Source organism: Crotalus tigris, unplaced genomic scaffold (assembly GCF_016545835.1).
Source record: "Crotalus tigris isolate CLP2741 ecotype Arizona unplaced genomic scaffold, ASM1654583v1 scf7180000018371.15429387391:27106975, whole genome shotgun sequence".
In the NCBI taxonomy this organism is placed as follows: Eukaryota; Metazoa; Chordata; class Lepidosauria; order Squamata; family Viperidae; genus Crotalus; species Crotalus tigris.
Genome location: NW_024096970.1, coordinates 16,578,075 through 16,599,739, shown reverse-complemented (window position 1 = coordinate 16,599,739; position 21,665 = coordinate 16,578,075). Strand labels below are relative to the sequence as shown.

General features: G+C 37.1%; 1 protein-coding gene across 1 annotated transcript in view; it reads right to left on the bottom strand.

Annotated features, from left to right (window-relative positions):
- SEL1L (SEL1L adaptor subunit of ERAD E3 ubiquitin ligase) overlaps window positions 1–20,397 on the bottom strand; it is a 46,499-nt gene extending 26,102 nt beyond the window's left edge. The window contains exons 1-9 of the mRNA XM_039351533.1: window positions 20,230–20,397; window positions 11,609–11,646; window positions 10,770–10,989; window positions 6,027–6,194; window positions 4,668–4,773; window positions 2,693–2,855; window positions 950–1,003; window positions 806–865; window positions 353–434 (exon numbers count right to left, since the gene is read on the bottom strand). Of these exons, the coding sequence (XP_039207467.1) occupies window positions 353–434; window positions 806–865; window positions 950–1,003; window positions 2,693–2,855; window positions 4,668–4,773; window positions 6,027–6,194; window positions 10,770–10,989; window positions 11,609–11,646; window positions 20,230–20,332 (994 nt within the window). The 5' untranslated portion in view covers window positions 20,333–20,397. The remainder of the gene's footprint in view (window positions 1–352; window positions 435–805; window positions 866–949; window positions 1,004–2,692; window positions 2,856–4,667; window positions 4,774–6,026; window positions 6,195–10,769; window positions 10,990–11,608; window positions 11,647–20,229) is intronic.
- Between the last annotated feature and the right edge of the window lie 1,268 nt (window positions 20,398–21,665).

Sequence of the window (21,665 nt, the reverse complement as noted above, 5' to 3'; positions counted from 1 at the left end):
GCATTAGCTGATTACTAGCCATCATATAATCTGTATAACCAACCACATTTCTATTTAAAGGGAATGAATGTCACAAATTTTTCTTGTGTATAAATTAGTTAATAGAAATGTATAAATCTATTTCTTCATCTACTAGATCAGCGGTTCTCAACCTATGGGTCGCGACCCCATTTGGGGTCGAACGACCATTTTACGGGGGTCGCCAAACAACGCGATCTGTCATTTTCCCCCCTCAGGGGGCAGCGCCACGCATGCGCACCGCGCATGGGGCGGCGCGTCCATGTGACCGGGGGTCGCCGTATAAAAAGGTTGAGAACCACTGTACTAGATGTATAAACATACATATACGTACCATGGTTAGCTACTAGGCGATAATGCGTAAGTGCAGATTCACAGCTCTGAAGGACACCTATTCCAGCCCAGTACCGGTAGCCCTGAAAAGAAGCGACTACTGTCATAAAGCAAGTACTGCTGTCTTACATTTGAAAATACTCAAAACAAAAATAACATGTTTTTGTTAAATTATCTGCAACTTCTTTTGTTTCAATGAAATTCAGGATAGAATGCTGTAAGTAAAAACAATAAAATTGAGCAATTCCAAACCTTATACATACAATTACAATATTCCTTTTTAAAAGCAAATTAATAATACTAAATTTATCTCCTCGAGGTAAATTTCTCTCTGTTCATTGGGATAAATTCTCAGTAAGTACCAAACATAGCCATAAAACCTAGAAGGCAAGATTGCTATCAGGATTTTGCTGTTTTATGTCATTATTTGTATGGTTGAGGAAACTCTACTTACCAAAATCATATGTGCTATTAAATTTCCTCCAAGAGCACCAAAAGTATAATAAACTAATGCCTACAAAAAAAAAAGTGCAGCTGGTTAATTGTTTTCAATGGCACACTAACAAGAAACAGGCAAAAGATGGTGGCTTTACATTACCTTAGCCTGGCTGGAATCAACACCAAGACCAGAAGCATATAGAAATCCAAGGGCCTGAAAGAAACATTAAAAAATGGCAATTTTACAAAATTATTTTGATTAGATATGTTTTCTGAATCCAAATTAAATAGACAGCAGCATTATATCCAGACATCTTTTGTAGGCATAGTGTGGGAGCTGTGATGATGATGATGAAGAAATCCGTAACTAATGCCCCAGATAATTCCTGTTTTGTTTTTAAAGACCATAGAAAGCTGCAATGTGGGTTTTGTTTTGACACAGGTGCAAAATTTTACATAAAATAGCAATAGAATAGCACTTAGACTTATATATCGCTTCATAGTGCTTTATTGCTCTCTCTAAGCAGTTTACAGAGTCAATATATTGCCCCCAACAATCTGAGTCCTCATTTTACCAATCTCAGAAGGATGGAAGGCTAAGTCAACCCTGAGGCGGTCAGAATCAAACTCCTGGCAGTCGGCAGAATTAGCCCGCAATACAGCATTCTAACACTGTGCCACCATGGCTTTTGTAAGGAAAAATCATTCCTTATTAGTTAATCTACCACATGTGTTTATTTAGTGGTGCTAAAACACTGCTCTAGTGTAACAGATATATTGGGATATTATAATTTGCTTAATTGCAAGTCTTAATAAATGGTATAAATCAAGCAGTAGAATACAATGCTACATGGCTTGGGGCCAGTTATCTGCAAGATCACTTATTCAAAATAAAATCTGATTACCCAAGAGGTGCTTGTAGAGCAGTGGTTCTCAACCTGTGGGTCGGGACCCCATTTGGGGTCGAATGACCATTTCACGGGGGTCGCCAAACAAGGCTGTCCGCCATTTTTTTCCCCTTTTCTTTGGCCATGCCCCTGGCACCCGGTGATGTATAAGTGGTTGGGGGAACTGTATTATGGGGTCGCGGCATTAGAAAGGTTGAGAACCACTGATGTAGAGAATGCTTATTGACAGTCCTCATCATGATGGGACTGCAGGGGCTCCCCTCCTGTAAAATGCCCTCCTCCCAATACAAGTTCAGCAGCTGCACTTTTAGTATCCAGGAAGCGTTAAAAAAAAGTTTTTCCAACATGAATTTAAACACAGACATGAGTGTTTACACACACCTGGATGTAGTATGAGGAATTTTCCTGAAGATACATAAAACTATATTTTACGAGATGATGATAATTTATTATTTATTAAATCTGTATGGAACCTAACTCTCAATGACTCTGGACCACTTGATTTCACTAGCATTATTTGAAACTTCTAAATTGTTACCCATATTGTATTAGAATGTGTTTTGGACGATTTTAGATCTACAGTGTTTTTTAATAAAGTATACTGGAAGGCTAATATTAGTTTTTTGGCTACAATTCTTGGCTGAAATGTTGGAATATCTCACATTAATAGATCAACTTCTAGGAATAATAGTCAATTTTGTATAAATTTAAGATAAAAAAATGCAACTTTTAAAATGTTTATTAAAAATAGAAAATGTTTAAAAGGGGCTAGCTATCAATCTCACTATGTTGAAAGTATAACGTATGAAATTGGTTTGTTCCCTTATTGCTCCTTTTGACTTAGTATCTGTAAATTAATTAATATAATTTTATATAGATGAGTATGGTTTAAAATGTGAGCATACTTTTCAATTATATACAACCTTCTCATCCCAGAACTTTTCACAATAAGAATGACAGATCTATGGGCCCTGAGAGAAAAAAAATATACATACTGTTTGACCTTTAGGAGATCCTTCTTCAGTAAGCTTCTCAAACAGTTCTTTAGCTGATTGAATATTTTGTTTCAAGTAGTCACCAAACAATAATGTATAAGACACTCTTTCCATCGCCTTAGTATGATTCATGTCAGCAGCTCTCAAAAAATACTGATAAGCCCTTAAGGGAAAAAAAATGCATGCTTTATTCTTTTAAGCATAAATGCTGTTCCAAAAATGCATGTGTAGATGGTGTGCAAATTCTCCAGCTGAAGGCTGCACAAGCCCTTTGAATGAATATGATTGTTAAAACCCAAATCCAATTTCATTTTATTAACATTTACAATGAACATGGTTATTCCCTCTTTATGTATTTAATAATGTTTCCCTAAAATTACATTAACAATACATTAACAATATTACATTAATAACTGCTAAAAACTTTTGGAAGTTTCTGGAGGATACATCCAAGTGGACAGACCTTATATCTCTTCTCTAAAGGTTAGCAGATTTCTCTCATGTGATATATAATGTAAGACATGAATGCAATGTCATAACTGAAATGCAAGCTTCATATACTGAAAATAATAGCAAAAACATTAAGTCAAACATTTTTATTGCTGGGGTGAGATTGAAATTATTTTCCCCCCGTTTGTTAGCAGGGGGTAGTTACGACAAAAAAATGTGCACTGAACCTACCAACCTTTGTTAATAATTGGGAAGGGAGGGAGGAAACCACCCCATGCTAATGATGTGTGCTTGGGGGCTTCATGATTCACAGAAATAGGCACTCATCTACTTCTGCCTTAGGTTTTAACCTAATAGGTAGCATTTATCTGATATGCTATATCTTGTAAAACAGTGATCCCCAATCTTTCCAGCTCCATGGACCAGCAGTGGCAGGGGAGAGGGAATGGTTTCATATGCGCATCCGCCACTTGCAAAAATGGAGCTTTGCGCGCTCACCTGACGCTTGCATGGAGCATTCCCAACAGGCCGCAGACTGGTATCAGTCTGTGGACTGGGGGTTGGGGACCCTGTTGTGAAAGAAACTTGGAGCACATTAGAGGTTTCTCAGTGACTGCATATATTCAACATATACCATATTTCCCCAAAATAAGCCCTAGCTTGATTTTTACATGTACACCTAATATAAGCCCTACCCCCCAAATTAGCCCTAGATAAGACCCTGTCCACTCCATCTCACTGTCTAGTTGCATGAGGTAGGGCAAGGCGCACATGTAACAATCAAGCTAGGGCGGGGGTAGGGGGTGAAGCTGCCTCATGCACCCTGCACCAGCTTACCTCAGGGCCTCCACAGGCAGGCCTCCCATGACCTCACACCTGCCTCGCCTTGTGGCAGTGGCACCAGCAGCAGCAGCCCCATCCAGCAGGAACCTATGTGGCCATTGCCGGCCATTTCTGGTTGCTGGCAGCTGCTGGCAGCAGGATGTCACGTGGCACATTTCACCGAGCTGCCACTCACAGCAGGCCACGTGGAGTCCTGCTGCGAGCGGCCGCAGAAGTGAGGCAGCGATGCAACAGGTGTCATGGCTTGGGAGGCCTGGCTGCGACGGTCCTGAGGTAAGTGGATGGGGCAGTTCCCCTCCTGCTTTGTTGCAGCACCTGCGTGATGCATCTGGCATCTGCAAGCGGCTGTGAGTGGGTGGTAGCCACGTGGGCTCCTGCTGTACAGAGTTGTTGGTGCTGCCACAAGGCTAGGTAGGTGTCAGGAAAAAAAAATAAGACATCCCCCGAAAATCAGATCTAGTGCCTCTTTGGGAGGCAAAAAATATATAAAAATTGGGTCTTATTTTGGGGAAAACACAATAGGCATCAGCAGTATGCATTTGCTAGTTTGATCCACAGAATTTGTAACCCCAAAAAATTTGATGAATACAATACTGGGAGAAATTGACATAGATTTCATAATTAAAAGCTACTGATATCCTTCTATGCAGAAGATTTGATCTATATAAAGAAGACAACTCACTCTTTCTTCTGGGCCTTTTTTCTGCTCTCATTAAGAATTTTCATCCCAGTTTGGTAAACATCTTCTGCTTCCTGCATTTGTCTTCTCTTATGAGACTCCTCTTCAGCTAATAAAAAGAAGATTTAAAAAAGGATAATTAACACTCACTAAAATTCTGTCATTTTATTCTGAGACCATCTATTTCAGGCTTATACTGTTTTCTGCCATTTTGCTTATAACGCGGCAATCAAATTACTATAGGCTCTGAAAAGAAAAAAAACCCAATCATATAAAAAAACAATCCAAAGTATATCTGACTCATAATTTGATGGTATTCTTAGAAACCAGTCTTCATGATGCATTTGATGAAGTTTTTTTTTTTAAAAAAAAAAGGCGTTATTTTTTTAAATGTTAAAAAAAACACTGATTTTAATTAGGAATATGCAAAACATTTTGTGGCATTTTCAGAGTAAAAAATTATGAAAACACACTTTTTCCCCCAAATGAGCTGCTTGGAGCATTTCCCAAGGTCCAAACCATCCTATTTTATACTCAAAACACATTTTGCATAGAAAGCAGAATATTTTATGAAATTTTACACCTGACCAGTTTCAAAAATAAACATTGTTTATTTGCTACATTTTTAGAATTAAAATAAATGGAAATGAACTTTCAATAGATTAATTCTATTGATAGAAATATTTCCAGTGATCAGAGAGATTGTATTTAAGCATAGAAAATGTATTGTTCCAGGTAATATCATTTATTATTTTAAACAAAAAGCTGAACTAGCAATTGGAACGGAGTAAAAAGAAAAAAAGAAAAGAAATGCTTCTTTATATTTATTGTTTATTCAAGATTATTCTTCTATAGTTTCCAAAGTTTTGTAAGCATGTGGAGAAAATATTCACATATTGAAATTACCTTTTTTTTTTCTAAAACATTTTTAACTTATTAAATGCATCAGAACTTTAAATCTAAGCTCTACTCTAAAAAAAACAAGCTCATGAGTAATGTATCAAAAATTCTAAAATATAAAAAGTAAAAATTGAATGGTGAATTAATGTAATTAATATGTACAACATTAGGCTAAAGAAAGAGTCATTTCATTTAGCTGCTTAATTTAACTCTTGCAAAAATACAGAAGGTATGTTTTTGGGTCCTGGTAAATACCTTTGGGAGATCTTCTTGTAAGCAGTACTTGTACTGGCAACAATTCCCACGCTGATAATATGCAGAATCTCTATTAACAACGGATCCTTTAAATCCATTTATCAGAATGCACAAACATAACTTTTCACATTCACATCCCTTAATGACTCCCATTAATTTAAATTCACGAAGTCTGAAAACTGAATTTTTTAGCAAAGCCATTCTTACTTTCACAAAAGCCCCACTTTTGATCAGTCTTGTAGTCATAGGTTGTCGCACACCATAGTCTTCCATCTTCTCTCCCATCTGCAGTACATTCTGAGTATTCCTTCTCCATAAAGAGAAAGGGGAATCGACATAACTCACCATCTGCAGTTCCTCCAATAGCTGTCAAAACTAAAACAAAAACCCACATGAAACACCCTGAAGTTGCAATGCCTACAAGGTCACCAATTGTTTGTAAATTTTATTTCTTGCAGATTTCCTGTGTAAAATATATATCCTAAGGTGTTTTATTACAAAAAGAAGTCTATAAACATTTTCACATTTTCAGTTTCAGAAGATCAAGAAATTGTAACAGGTTAACAGAATCACATATAAATTGTCAAAACCTCTGCCAGTCAGAAACTATTCTACAGCAGAACCAAATGCATGAAAAGTTATCTCTATGTTGTACAGCTGAAAGCCAACATGACAGTCACAAAATCTAAACAATTGAGAGAAAATAAAATCAACACAATGAAATTATCTAAATCAATTATTTAAGATAGAATCTGATTAAATCTGTTAATAAAGTACCAATGTCCATTTTAATGCTGCAATATTCTGCAACAATTCACTGTTATAGTTCTTGACCTAAATTAAAAATAGATTAGGATTTTGACAGAATATCATCTCTTTACAAGATGCAATGCAATTCTGAAATTTACATAAAACAAGGAAATGCAATTTGACGTGGCATTTGAACAGAACTGAAAAGCCAGTGAGCATGTGCTATATTTATGATACAGCACTAAAAGAGAGCAAAAATCATGTTATGCTTTCTTTCAGTGTTATAATTAGATGTGTGAAAAGTTTCATAATGATTAAGGACTTCAGATGCCTTAATTTTGCAAAATATTTGTTCTTAAAAAAATCTATTGGGATATTTCAATTTGCAAATCTTGATGTATCATAAAGATTATCTGCTTATATTCAAATAAAACTTATATGGTAACCAAATATAGTAATAGCTTATTTGTAACTCCTTCTTTGCCATATGCACTGCAGTAAGCCCCAAATAAGCTGTAGTGACTGATTCCCACAAGCTAAGATTCAAAATAATCCACTTTATGGTTTAGAACAGTGGTTCTCAACCTTTTTAATGCCGCGACCCCCAACCGGTTGTAAGTCGAGGACTACTCAACCGGTCGTAAGTCGAGGACTACTCAACTGATGCAGCACCGTTTGCAGAATGGGACTTTTGGCGGGCTCAGCAGGGCAGAGACAGCCTGGACAATTCCTATTGGCTTTTGAAAGCGAATAGAAGTAGACTCTATTCAAGAGAGTCTATTCCACAGGTCGGCAACCTGCGGCTCCGGAGCCGCATGCGGCTCTTTGAGCCTTCCCATGTGGCTCCCAGCCTCCTCTGCCTTTGCAGAGAGAGACAGAGACAGAGAGAGGCAATTGCGCTTCCCTGCTTCTCTCTCTCTCTCTCTCTCTCTGTGTGTGTGTGTGTGTGTGTGTGTTTTGTGTGCGTGTGTGTATATGTGTAAAAGAGAGTGCACTCACATTGTTCTCTGAGGAGCTGAAAAGCTTTCTGGGCGGAGCTCCTCCCTTTGCTGCGTCTCTGCAGGAAGCAGGAAGGGCAGGAGAGAGCTAGCTAGCCCAGCTAGGCTGACTCAGGAATTCTGGGAGTTGAAGTCTATGAGTCATAAAAGAGCCGAGGTTGCCTACCCCTGAGATTGTTGGAGAACAACTTGAAGCTTGCCAGGTGAGCAGCAGATGGGGGGGGGAGAAAGAGAGAGAGAAAGAGAGAGAGAGAGGGAGGGGAGAGAGAGAGGAAAGAGAGAGAAAGAAAGAGAGTGGGGGAAGAGGAGTGGCAGACAAAGGGCAGAGAGGGAGGGAGGGAGAGAGACAGAGAGAGAGAGACCCTTTTGACATCTAAAATGAAGATAACACTGCATATATCCTTTTTTTAACCTGTGTGTGTATGTAATTTTATTCTCTTAAAGCATTCTCTTGGTGATCATTGTTTTAATAGTATGGATATTCCCAAGAGTCATATTTTTACTTTTATTTTTAATGTGTGTGTGTGTGTGTGTGTGTGTGTGTGTGTATACACATACACATACACAAACACTCTCTCTCTCTCTCTCACACACACACACACACACACACCTATAATAAAGATAAAAAAGGATATATGCAGTGTTATCTTCATTTTAGATATCAAAAGGGTTTTGCGGCTCCCAGTGTTTTGTTTTTGGTGGGAAACGGGTTCAAGTGGCTCTTTGAGTGTTTTGGGTTGCCTACCCCTGGTCTATTCTATTTGCTTTCAAAAGCCAATAGAATAAAAGGGAGTAGCACAGCTAAGGAAAAGGGGGAAAAAAATGGCGGACTGCGTTGATTGGCGACCCCCATGAAATGGTCGTTCTACCCCAAATGGGGTCCCGGCCCACAGGTTGAGAACCACTGATTTAGAATTATGTGTGAAATCAGATATAAAAAACATTCCCATCAACAAAATACAAGGATATACTACACTGAAACAGACAAGATATGAAAGAAAGACAATACTATTACTTTCTTTCAAAATACATATTGCAATTTCTATTCAGATGTATGTTTCTCACCATATTTTTCTAGATTAATGTTCTGAAATCTGCCCCCCTCCAGCTTCTCTATTTGCTACCAGTAATTCCTGTGGAGGTGAATGGTATAGCTGTCTTTTCAGATAACCTATTAGGAAAGTTATGTATGCAGTCATGCATATTAATTCAGTATTAAGATGTATTCCCACACAAGGTTGTAGACAAATATTCTGAAAGTTCTCATCCTTCGGCTGAATGCAACTGAATCAAAAATAGTCTTGCAGAACTTCCAGAGCTCAGTGGTTTGTTTGATAGAAACAAAACATTTTCCATTTTGTGAATAGTCTTGTTTTCAGTGCATTAATAAAGAAATATGCATATGCCTTCCTATATTTAAGTCCAAATTCTCAAATAATGATTAATCTTTAAATATTTGAGAATTCTTGATTGAAAAATCTGTTATTATGGGATTGTGATGAACACCAGGTATCACTAGCATCACCATCTAAAATCTGTTTCAAAATTCGGATCTGAGAATTGGAAATAAGATGCATACAAGGATTAATAATGTCCACATTTAGTGACTGAATCAGTAAAGTTAATTAAAACCACAGAATGTAAGCTATGATTTTTTAATTGACATTAAAGAGGTTTACCAGCAACCTGTAATAAAAAGCATTTCAATCAGAAGTCTGATTAAGTATGTAACTCTGTTAAAACCTTATGAGTACGCTGGTGGGGCTGAGATATAAGAAAGATAGAGAACTATTTTACCAGCAAAATCAATTCTACTGATTCATGGATACACACGAATGCATTTTTATATTTCCATCAGTTACTACAATTTTACCCCACCTTTATTTTATAAGTAACTCAAGATGGTGAACATATATAACTCTCCATCCTCTTCCTATTTTCCCTACAACAAATCTATGAAGTGGGTTGAGCTGAGAAAGTGTGACTAACTCAAAGTTACTCAGCTGGCTTTCATGCCTAAAGCAAGACCAGAGATCATAGTTTCCTGATTTCTAGGCCAGCACATTAACTACTACACCAAACTGGCCCTCATGTCCTAAGGAGTTTTAAATTACAAAAAAGCTGTAGGCAGAATTTAGAACATACTGTTTAAACAATGCTGTTTTAAATAAATACTATTAGTGATTTTTGCTATATTTTTGTAGACACATATCTGATTTTTACCACATGACACCCAGAGAAACAATTGAGAAACATGAAAATATGTCTGGGATCTCATGCAGGCACCATTATTTTTAACAAATAGAAACAATAAATGTTATATTTGCACAGTTGTAGCATTTTCTACACTACTGCTCACATTTTGAAATAAGGTACCTATTTTCTTAAAAACCTGCAGACAGGATCTGCAGCTTACATGATGCTTTTTTTATCTACCACTTTCCCATAGAAATTTGCAAGATTTAATTGGGATATAATGTTGAAAACTTGTAAGCAAGCTATATATTTGTTCAATAATGACTTACAGATAAATAGTACAATGTTACTATTATTTTAAGGTCAGTTTGTTGAAAGAAAAGCAAATTTATATAGGAAGGAGGGATAGGAGGCCTCTGACTCGCTATAACAGGGGTGTCAAATTCAATTTCACTGAGGGCTGCATCAGCATTGTGGTTGCCCTTGGGGGGCTGGGTGGGTGTGGCCAGAGTGGATGCAGAATACTGGGTGGGCGTGGATGGAGTAGGTGTGGCCTATTGGATGGGTGTGACCACCTCTACATCATTTGCGTCAAGGGTGCCTGTGGGGGCCTGGGCAGAAGTGGGACAGATCTGAGGGTCTCTGGCAAAAGGGGGTGGGACCAGGGCAAATGCCAAGGCATGGTCCACCGGGTCAAGTGCCAAGATGGCCACCACAAAATTGTACATTGGCTACCCGGCTGGCCTGGGCCAGGGCCAAGGCAGCGGGGTCGTTCCCTCACTGTTTTCAGGATGGCTTTGCGGGCCGCATGAAACCACTTCGCGGGCCGCATCTGGCCCCTGGGCCTTGTGTTTGACATGTCTGCACTATACCAACTATAGTTTTATCAATTTCTCTAAAAACCATGATAATGTTTTCCTCAAGCTCTTACCAATCTCATCTAAAAAGTACATATAAAACTACTTAAGATCTGCATATGGAAAATACTAATAACCCACACAATCACCTGTTTTTTCTGCTTCTACTTCTTCCAAGTCTTTATTTAGTAAGGCAGACAATTCTAAAGAACTTAAGCTCTCCAAAGTCCTTTCCTTGTCCTCTTCTCCAAAACTATCTGCATCTTCAGCTAGAGTCTCTGGATCTTCAGAATCAATAAAGATCTGACCTGCTACCACTTGGGCTCCTGTTGAATGATCCTTCACTTGGTCTTCAGAAGGCAAGGTTGACTACAAAATAAATAGTTGGGAGAAAAGAGAAACAAGATAGCTTTTGTTAGGAAATGTAGCAAAGTTGGGGCTTTTGTTTTAAGACAATTGCATGCAAGAAGTCAAAAGACACCAAGATAATCTTTAGATTTTAAAAACTACTTTGTTATAGATTCCAATTGATCACATTTTCTTCCAGAACCTGCTTTTTGTTTTTAAAATATGTCTATTCTCTACTCCCAGCAATTCAATCTTTCATTGTATCCCATTAGAATCAGGGGTAGTCAACCTTGGCTGTTTTATTCCTGGCTCAGGAATTCTGGGAGTTGAAGTCCACGAGTCATAAAAGAGCAAGGTTGACTACCCCTGCATTAGATGTTGCTAACTATGACTTCCACCAGCTTCAATATTTCCCATTTCAATTCTGAAATGACCTATATGGAAATAAATAATCTAATCTACTTCAAAATAATAGAATCACTGAAAGAAACATTTTTCTCTCATTTAAGCTTTTATAAATCCATGAAACTTAGGTAAAGAATTTTTCATGGCAATTATATATTGCACCATGTTCATTAATTCAAAAATTCATAGCAATTCTCAGTCATGAGAAAGGAATCCCAGACAAAAGACTAGTCACCTTTGATTCAAAAGACTCCTCTTGAGCAGCTTCTTCATCTACAAAATGAAAAAGGATGATTTTAACAGCAAAACTTGTGAATAAATCATGTTCTTAACAAGTGACATTAATTTTGTGTCAACATTTCTGATGATAAAGAACATGCAAATATAAACTTACGTTTATGAAATTACTTCATGCATAAATGCAATATGCACCCAAAGCCATATAGTGATGTGCTAGAGATAAATACATACCTCGCAATAAATGAATATACAGTGCATTCATAAAGTATTCAGAACCCCATCACTTGCAAATTTTACTATGCTCAGCCTGATTCTACAGTTGTTGAAATTCATTTTTTTTTATTAATCTATACTCAGTAACCCATAATGACAAAGTAAAAACAAAATTTTAGAAATGTCTGTAAATTTATTAAAAAGAAAAAACAGAAATATCACATTGGGATAGGTATTCAGACTCTTCACTCAGTACTTTGTTGAAGCACCTTTGGCAGCAATTACAGCCTCGAGTCTTTTTGGGTATGATGCAACAAGCTTTTCATACCTGGACTGGGGGATTTTCTGCCATTCTTCCTTGCAAATCCTCTCAAGCTCAATCAGGTTGGATGGCGACTGTTGGGAGACAGCCATTTTTAAGTCCCTCCAGAGATATTCAATAGGGTTCAAGTCAAGGCTCTGGCTGGGGCACTCTAGGACATTCATACAGTTGTCCCTAAGCCACTCCTATGTTGTCTTGCCTGTATGCTTAGGATCATTATCATTTGGGAAAGTGAACCTTCGGCCCAGTCTGAGCTCCTGAGTGCCATGGAACATGTTTGTATTGAGGATATGTTTGTATTTTGTTCCATTCAGCTTTCCCTTAACCCTGACTAGTCTCCCAGTCCCTGCTGCTGAAAAACATCCCCACAACATGATGCTGCCACCACCATGCTTCACTGTTGGGATAATATTGGGCAGGTGAGATAAAACATTTAGAACTGAGGCCAAACAATTCCATCTTGGTTTCATCAGACCAGAGAGTCTTGTTCCTCACAGTTTGAGAGTCCTTCAGGTGCTTTTTTCAAACTCCAAACAGGCTTTCATGTGTTTTGCACTGAGGAGAGGCTTCTGTCTAGCCACTCTGCCATAAAAGCCAGAACAGTGGAGGGCTGCAGCAATGATTGTCCTTCTGGAATTCTGTCCTATCTTCACACAGGATATCTAGAGTTCAGTCAGAGTGACCATCATTTCTTACCAAGGCCCTTCTACTCCAATTATTCAGTTTGACCAGGCAATCAGTCTTTGGAAGAGTCCTGGTTGTGCCAAACTTATTCCATTTGAGAATTATGGAGGCCACTGTGGTCTTAGGAACCTTCAGTGCAGCAGAAAATTTATTGTAGCCTTCCCCAGATCTATGCCTTGCAATAATCCTGTCTTTGAGCACTGCAGGCAGTTCCTTTGACCTCATGGCTTTTGCTTTGCTACAGTATGCATTGTCAGCTGTGAGGCCTTCTATAGGAAGGTGTGTGCTTTCCAAATCAGGTCCAATTTAATTTACCACAGGTGGACTCCAATCAAGGCGTACAAACGTATCAGCAACGATCAAGAGAAATGGGAGGCATCGGGACTAAATTTCAATTGTTGTGGCAAAGAGCCTGAATACTTATACCAGTGATTCTCAACCTTTCTAATGCCGTGACCCCATAATACAGTTCCCCATGTTGTGGTGACCCCCAAGTGGGTGTGGCCACCAATAAGAGGGAGTAGGACAGCTAGGAAAAAGGGAAAAAAATGGTGGACAGCATGGTTTGGTGACCCCCGTGAAATGGTCATTTGACTCCAAATGGGGTCCCGACCCACAGGTTGAGAACCACTGACTTATACCAATGTAATATTTCAGTTTTTTCTTTTTAATAAATTTACAAACATCTCTAAAATTCTGTTTCCACTTTGTCGGTACAGAGTGTAGATTAATGGGAAAAAAATGAATGTCAACAACTGTAGAATCAGGCTGCAGCATAATAAAGTTGACAAAAGTGGAAGGGGGGCTGGATACTTTCTGAATGCGCTGTATAATTATAATTCATAGCTTATTTGTAAATCAATAATCCAAATCAGGAAGGATTACAAAGCACAGTTTGTCTTTAGTGAAAAAATGAGTGATAGACTTTTTTTTATTACTTCTTCTCTTCACCACTAGAACTAGCACTTCGACTTATGTACCATTTTGCAATGCTTTACAGCCCTCTCTAAGCAGTTTACAGAGTCAGCATATTGTCCCCAACAATCTGGGTCCTCATTTTACCAACCTCGGAAGGATGGAAGGCTGAGTCAACTTTGAGCCGGTGAGATTCGAACTGCCAAACTGCTGGTAGCCGGCAGTCAGCAGAAGTAGCCTGAAGTACTACATTCTAACCACTGCGCCACCACAGCTCACCACTAATTAAAAAAGATCACAGGACTATCTAGAATGGTTGGCAATTGGAGCAGAAAATACAAATTGTTTCAATAAAGAAATCTTACATTTGCAAAAGGCAATGTGGAATAACTAGAGGTATGTAAATAAAATACAGCTTAAAGTTAAACTGCTGATCTAATTCAATCAGTTATTCCAAATTAATCAATATGCTGAAAACCTGTAAAAGGTATTTTTTTTCTCTCACTGTAAAATGTGAGTTTACTTTATTTTGAATAATCACTAAGCATAGACACATTATAATAACAATGTGACTGATATTTATTTCTATTTACAGTACATCTATTTCAAAAAATTTTTTAGATCAGCTTGAATCCTTAGGCAGGAGAAAAAAAATGCTTTAGACAAAACAGAGGTAATATAAGAAAATAAAAAGTCTGATACATGGAAAGGGCCAAAAATAAGGAACTGAAAAAAACCTACAATAAATTTTGGGCAATATTATATAATATAGAAAGCAAATTAGAAATCACTCTTTAAGAAGTAATGTTTTAGAAAATTTCCAGACTTAGTAATATAAAGTCTAATTTGATTTATTTAGAAAAAGCAGCATATTTAATATCCATAATAATGAGAAAACTATTGTACAGTATCAAAAAGATACTGATTTCACTTGAAAACAATTCATATTAAAAAGCATAGATACTAATAATGATATATTTTAATGATCAGCTTCACAATAAATTGCAAAGTTTATGTTACCTTAGTATTATGTGTGCAATAGGCTAAACCCATTAAACTATCAAACTAATAAATGTATTGAAATAATTTGTATCTTTAAAGTGAAGCAAGTTGGCTGTATTTCATTCTCATTGCATCATGTTAACATCTCTCTGAAGGAACAAGCTCTATATTAAGTTGCAGGCAAACACATTGTTGACTGTCAGCAGATAAGATGTTCTTTCCAAAGCAATATATCATAAGAAAAACAGGTTCTGTTTGTTTAGTTGTCTTTTTCTTTTCACCTGGTAAAGATTTTGTAAAAAAAAAATGCCAGCAGAGAAGTCTTAGCTTAGGTTCATTATATTCAAGCACTCAACAAAAAAAAAAAAAGTACATTTTAAAAACCAATCCCTGTTAGGATAAACATTCAGGTCTGGTTTCTTAAAAGCTTATTCTGGGTGTATATTAAAAACACAGGCACATGCTAATTATTTATTCCCATGAGAAAAAAATAAGGATTATTAACAATTCAAGATCAATTAACTAAATTGTTTTTCTAATATGAAAACCTAGAGTTTGAAAAAGATGGATACATGTGACTCTTGTTATTCAGAGTAGTTCCATTCCAACATAAACCATAGTCAATAACACCGCAATTTACAAGACCTTGAGTCTTGGAAAATTATATCCAAAGCCTATAGCCAGTCTCTTTTTGTTAGAAATTCTTCAAGAATGATTTTATGTGCAATGTACTAATATTTACACTTGCATCAATTTAGTCACATGGCTCCAAGTGGCTTCGTTGTAGTCTTTCCATTGATGGCATTTGGTTTTTCTAGTTATTCTGCTCTAAGAAGTTCTTCATAATCTCGGTGGAATGGCTTTTCAATTGCATTGTTGGATGTTAATACCGTACTAACTGAAGACCTGATCAGGCAAACTTCCTCCATAACCACCTAAGCAAATCCCTCTGACCAAAGTGACTGGTTACTATAACAAGTCTTGTGCTACAGGTGACCTATCAATATCTGTTGCGACCATTTAAAAGTATATTGTTAAGATAACCCAATCCTTTTATTTATAATCATGTTCTTTCTCATGCACAAAAATTTGTTGCGTGCAACAAGTAACAAAAAAATCAAGTGCAAAACCAAAGATAAGCAAATTTTTTTCCATATATTGTATACTGAGGTCTCACCTCTATTAGTCCATGGTAAATATGTAAAACTATAGATAATGAGACCACAGTTCAAATGGGACACCAGTAGTAATTTCTACAATCCCCATCAGCTAAATTAAAGCACACACGCACACATACACACAAATTATAGGTATTTTTTTTTAGAAAGTATCAGGTAGGATATTAATGCAGGAACCACCTAGAAATTGCAAATTATGTTCAGTTACTACAGAAAAAAAGAACACTTATAGAATCAACAAAAAAATAAAAACTATTGATCCATGTTATCACAAATATAATTTTCAACAAACTTTAGACAAGTCTTCCCTAACTAACGTAGCATATCATGGTGATAAACATGTTGGATTAAGATAGATTCAAATCTACTCCAAGCAATGGAACACAATGACTGATTTTGAGCTGACTGCAATCTCTTAACATACTCCACAAGGCCATTGTGGTAAAAATAATCCTAGGTGGGCAATCTTGAGCTTTCAGAAGGAAAGGAAAAGCAAGAGGTAAATCTAACTAGGAGAATGGGGAGGAGGAATGATTTTTTTATACTTTTAAAATTCTGCAATAAGGCCAGTTCTGAAGTTAAAATCTACAAATTTGCAAGACAATAAGACGACAGAAGGATGGTTCATATACCACAAAATATTACATTATATTCCCAGCATTAAAGTCAAGCTAATGTTCAGGAACCTAGTCAGCCTGGAAAAGGAATCTTTTTAGTTATATATATTCATGAGCCCAGAAATGTTTTCCATGGCAATGTTAATATGGATAGCAAGGACCTATACCTAAAATAGAGCCAATAATTTTGAAATAATTCAGTCTTATTTGGAGAAAACAAATATCATATAGATTTATAATGAAGGTGCATGTCCTGCTACCCAGGTGGTAGAAGAAATATTTTGCAAAACAATTAGTGTGTTGAAGAATTGCAAGAATGATAAAACTGAACTGAAATATAACTTTTAGAGGAAAAGATGATAATCTACCATTACACAAAGTCTTTCACAGTAGTTGCAACAAATGACAAAACAAAAATGCAAACATTATCATCAGTCCAAAGCTAACTAAACACTTTTAGAGCAGGATTTTAAAATAGTGTCTTAGTTATTTGAAAGTAATAGTAATAGGATAGGTATAGAAATATAGTGCCAATTAAAAATTACTAATCTAGAATTGTTTTCTTTGCTTCACAAAACTGGGTACTCTAAAAAAATAAAATATCAAACCATACGTTTGGATGTAATAAGTACTCAAAGTATACTTTTCCTTATAGCCAATATATTGTATTAAGAAAACGCTTTCAGATTTTTGGACAGCGAGAACATAAGACAAACAACTGAATAAAACTGTATCCTATCAATGCACCTTAGATAAAGCATTCATCCTTGGCATTGTTCTGCCTATGTTTTCTGTGAAAGACTTCTGTAACACTTCTCATAGCAAAGCTATTCTTTAAACATGTGGAAGAGAGAGAAAGAACATGACAAAGCTAGGATCATCAAGAAAAATTTTATCTTTTTTCTGATACAATTCTGTATGCTCTAACAGCTAACAAGCATTATATTCAATGGGGTTTATTTCAAGGCAAATATTCATACAACTACAAGAAGAAATTTCCAGTGAATATATCTAAAATATGCCTAGAGATGAACCAGTATTAAATATGAGAGGTTATGCTACCATTTTGCTAGGAAGAAATCTTGTGTTATCATATATCCAGCCTTGATTAAGTAATATATAGAAATACTATTACATCTCTGACGATTATGTGGGTGAATTTGAACTAAACAACTTGGTTTTTGTGTGAATAAGGGAGAAATTAGTCAACATTTTGACTAAAACATTAAATTTTATTTTATTTTATTTACTAATGGGGCAGTTTAATGGTAGAATTATCTGCTTTACTCTCTCAGTCAAACTGACTTTACTATCTCAGTTATTATTTATATAGGGTATGATGAGAACATGACAGAACAGAAGTAAACATATATACACAGTCCATGTAAAACTTCTATGGAAGTATGGCAGTGGCCTCATAACTGGATGTCCAATTCAGCTATCCAGGCAATCTCCTCTGGTGCTTCTTCATGCAGATCTTCTAGGGAACTAGAGAATGCATATCATGGGCAATCTTGCACAATATGTTTAATAGTTTGCATATCAGCACAACAATCACAACAATTCCCACTGATAAAGGGCAGTAGCACTTCTTCCAGAATCACACTTAATTCTGTTCAATTTCAATCAGACAAAGTGAGGCAAGTCAAGATCAAGTGGTTTAGTAGAGAGATCACTGATGGTCAGGCCACAAGAAGGTACCTTGGGCCATTCCTCTCTCCAGGTGTTCTTGGGAATAATATAACTATCTCAGTTATCAATCTCCACTGCTTTTCTTTTATATATGACAACCAATTTCCTCAGACATTCTAGGCAGTGAAAAACTACTACCCCACCCATTAACACTACAAACCTCCCTAACTGCTATTTGTTATTAACTTACTTCATAGCTAAATTTATTTTATTCATTTATATTCTTCAACTTGCTCCTATTCCACACTGCAGAAATGAGCTCACATATTTCACACAAACAATAAGCATTACCATCTGGCATCTTGTGTTTTCCAGAGCATTCTGGCCAGCCAGATAAATATAGACTTTTAGAGTAGAGAAATATCAAGAAAAGGGTTGGGAAGGTAAACAGTCTTTAAAAAAGCTAGACAACCATCAAGGATAAGGAATAGAATAGAATGATAGGAGATGATAACTTAACCACATGTAACCCAGGATGGATGCTCCTCATGAGAAGACTGCAGGATAACAATCTCCCACAGGTTGGAGTACCAGGAGAGGAAGGGATCAACCATCATGCTGACGGTCATTATGGTCTTTTAAAGGACAATGACTTTGCTAACCTCACTTTCTAGTCATTTTCAGAAAATGCTTATTTAACCATCTTAAGGCTATTAGAGATCTGAATGATGAGTTTACGGCTGTTTTAGAACAGAAGAAAATTTAACTGTAAGTTTAAAAACTTAAAACAGGAAATAAACAGCAAAAGCTAAATAGATTTTGATCTAAGAAAGGTTATAAATTAAGGGTCCAGGCGAATTTGGAATATTGAGACTTTTAAGATTTTGGAAATAAACAGTTTTTTGTGGGAAATTTTTTTCTTTGTAACCTTATGGGAATGCAAAGAGTTATCAAATTTGCTTATTCTTATTGTGATGAAGATTGGAAGTCATTCCTTTATATATTTCTTTTCATTTTTTATTCTTTTTCTCCATATCTCTTTCTAAGTTTAGTTTGTAATAATATAATGTAATGTAATATAATAATCAGTAAATATTAGAGGCTTTTTAAATTTTGTTAATATATTACAATAAATTAGTATTCTTCAGAGGGGAGGGGAAGATGATCAAGAAATGGCTTTCCTGATGCAAAAAGACAAATGTGTATCTTATCAGCAAAGCATTAGAACATGTCTGGTACATTGTGTTTTAATGTGAATTAATGGCTTCAGTTGCAGGCATAGATCATATTTAGATTCCTGCATAGGCAAAAGGAAATCATAGTCACTGCCTTGAGTTTTTATAGGAAAATTGGGATATAAATATAACAAGTAAGTGCCAAATACATATATATGCACTTGTTTGGATACTTATATAGATGTATCAGTATATGAACCATGTATTAAGCATGTACAATAACCATCAGTTATTGAAGGGGGTGTCAAAATCTTTAGCAACATTTATTAATGCGCTTAATAAACAAATCTTTCCACTCCTTGTTTAGCAGATCATTACCAGGCTCTGCTCTAGAAAAAGCTGGTAGGAGCCTTACAACAGGTGGACCTGTTCTCTGCTCTGAACCCCGAAGTCTAGCCTTACGTACAATATGCACAGCAAGTGCCTTTAAACACAAAGAGGGCCCATACGGAATATTTCTCTGCCTTGCCTATATTAATTGGATGTTCATCGCCTTGAGTTATTAAGGTGAGATATAAATAAAATAAAATTAAAAAAGCGATTAGTGACAGTATTGTAAAGGTAAGATAAAAGAGACTAATCTGCGATGTTTATATACCCTTTCTGGGAGGTTGGGTAGAAAGGACCACTAAAGCAACTATTTCTTCTAACGCACTTGACCCGGTTCTCGATTGGCCGCCTCCCTTTACCCAGACCGGCTTTCGGCCTTTTGCTTCACCCCCATACCGGGCCGCCGCTGCCGCCCTCTCAATCAGGTTCTCCCCTCCCAAACTCGGCCCCCTCGACAAGCAAAGCCCACCGGAAACGCTCTTACTGACCAGCAGAAGCCAAGCTGATCGACGCTAGCAGCAGGAACAGCGGCAACCACACCGTCACCCGTGCGAGGAACCACCGTGGCCCGGCCTGCGAGAAAACACCCATCCCGCTGAAGACACAAGCGATTCCGCCGCGGCACTCCGAGAAAACCCGGAGAGCAGACCCCTGCTCTCCGCCCCTCAGCCGCACGGGCGGCCAATCAGAGCACCTCTCCGGCGCTTCCAATAGTTGCTTGACGTTGGAGACGGCACGTTTTCATTGGCTCTTGTGTTTTCTGACATGGACTCTCTGAATTGGCCGGAAAGTCACCGATGCCAATGGCGGAGCGACGCGTCAATGTCATTGTCGCGGCCAATCAAAAGCCGAAGAGGCGGGTGACCAATTAAGACAGTTCTGAGCTCAAATGCGGAAGGAAAGAAGAGGGAAGAGTTGTCGGTCTTCATTGCAGGATGTTAAGGACTTAAACACGTTGAGAGTCCGTTGGAAATTAAAAGTTTTATTCTGCAATGAAAGAGAGAGATACTTCTGTGTAGATCAGTGTGTTTCAATCGCAGGGACTTTAAGATGTGTAGGCTCCCAGAATTCCCTAGTCAGCAATCAATGCAATAGGTATGTACCGAAAAATCGGCCGAAAGGACTACCAAGACCAGGAGACATTGCAAGAGGAATAATTCCAGTTCAAACCTCTTGGGGTCAGGATCAGTCTCAAGGAATGACGTTTCTCACAATTATACATTGCAACGATAAGCAATTTACAATATCTCCGGTGTATGGACAAAGAATTTATGATTTCTTTGATTATTGTCCCCCGGTGATATCCCAAATTTAGCATAACCATGTGTCGCAGCTTGTATAGTAGTTCTCCCCCCCCCCTCAATTTCGGCAATGGAGCACTAAAACCTATAAACGACATACCATCCTGCTTGCAATAGTAAGGGAGAGGGGATAATTGCACATAATTAAGGCTTATATCGCTAAAGCATAACATAATTTACTTGCTTTACATTATAGAAAAATTAATTTTGTGTCTAATCACACTCGGCCAGTAAAGTATTCTATTATATTTTGTAAATTTATTTGATTTACATCCCGACTTCCTATTTAAGCAAACTGATTTTGGAAAGATCTGTTTTAAGTTCAGGAGTTGTACAAACCCAAGCATGATAACACCTGCATCATTTTCCATTGGGAAGATACTTTTATTAAAAAGTGCATTGCATTTCAAAAGAAAGGTTATTTTTCATTTTCTGTTTATTTACAAGAAGCTTGCTTAGCCTGCTGCTGTTATTTCTGCTATCTTAATCTTCTAAATCTTGGAAAGCTGATGGCTTCATGTGTAGAAAGAATGCCCGGTGGGAGAAATATTGAAGTTACGAAATTTTATTTTAAAAAGTATCCTTGAGGAGTCTGCAGTAATGGAATGGCATGATGATAGGAA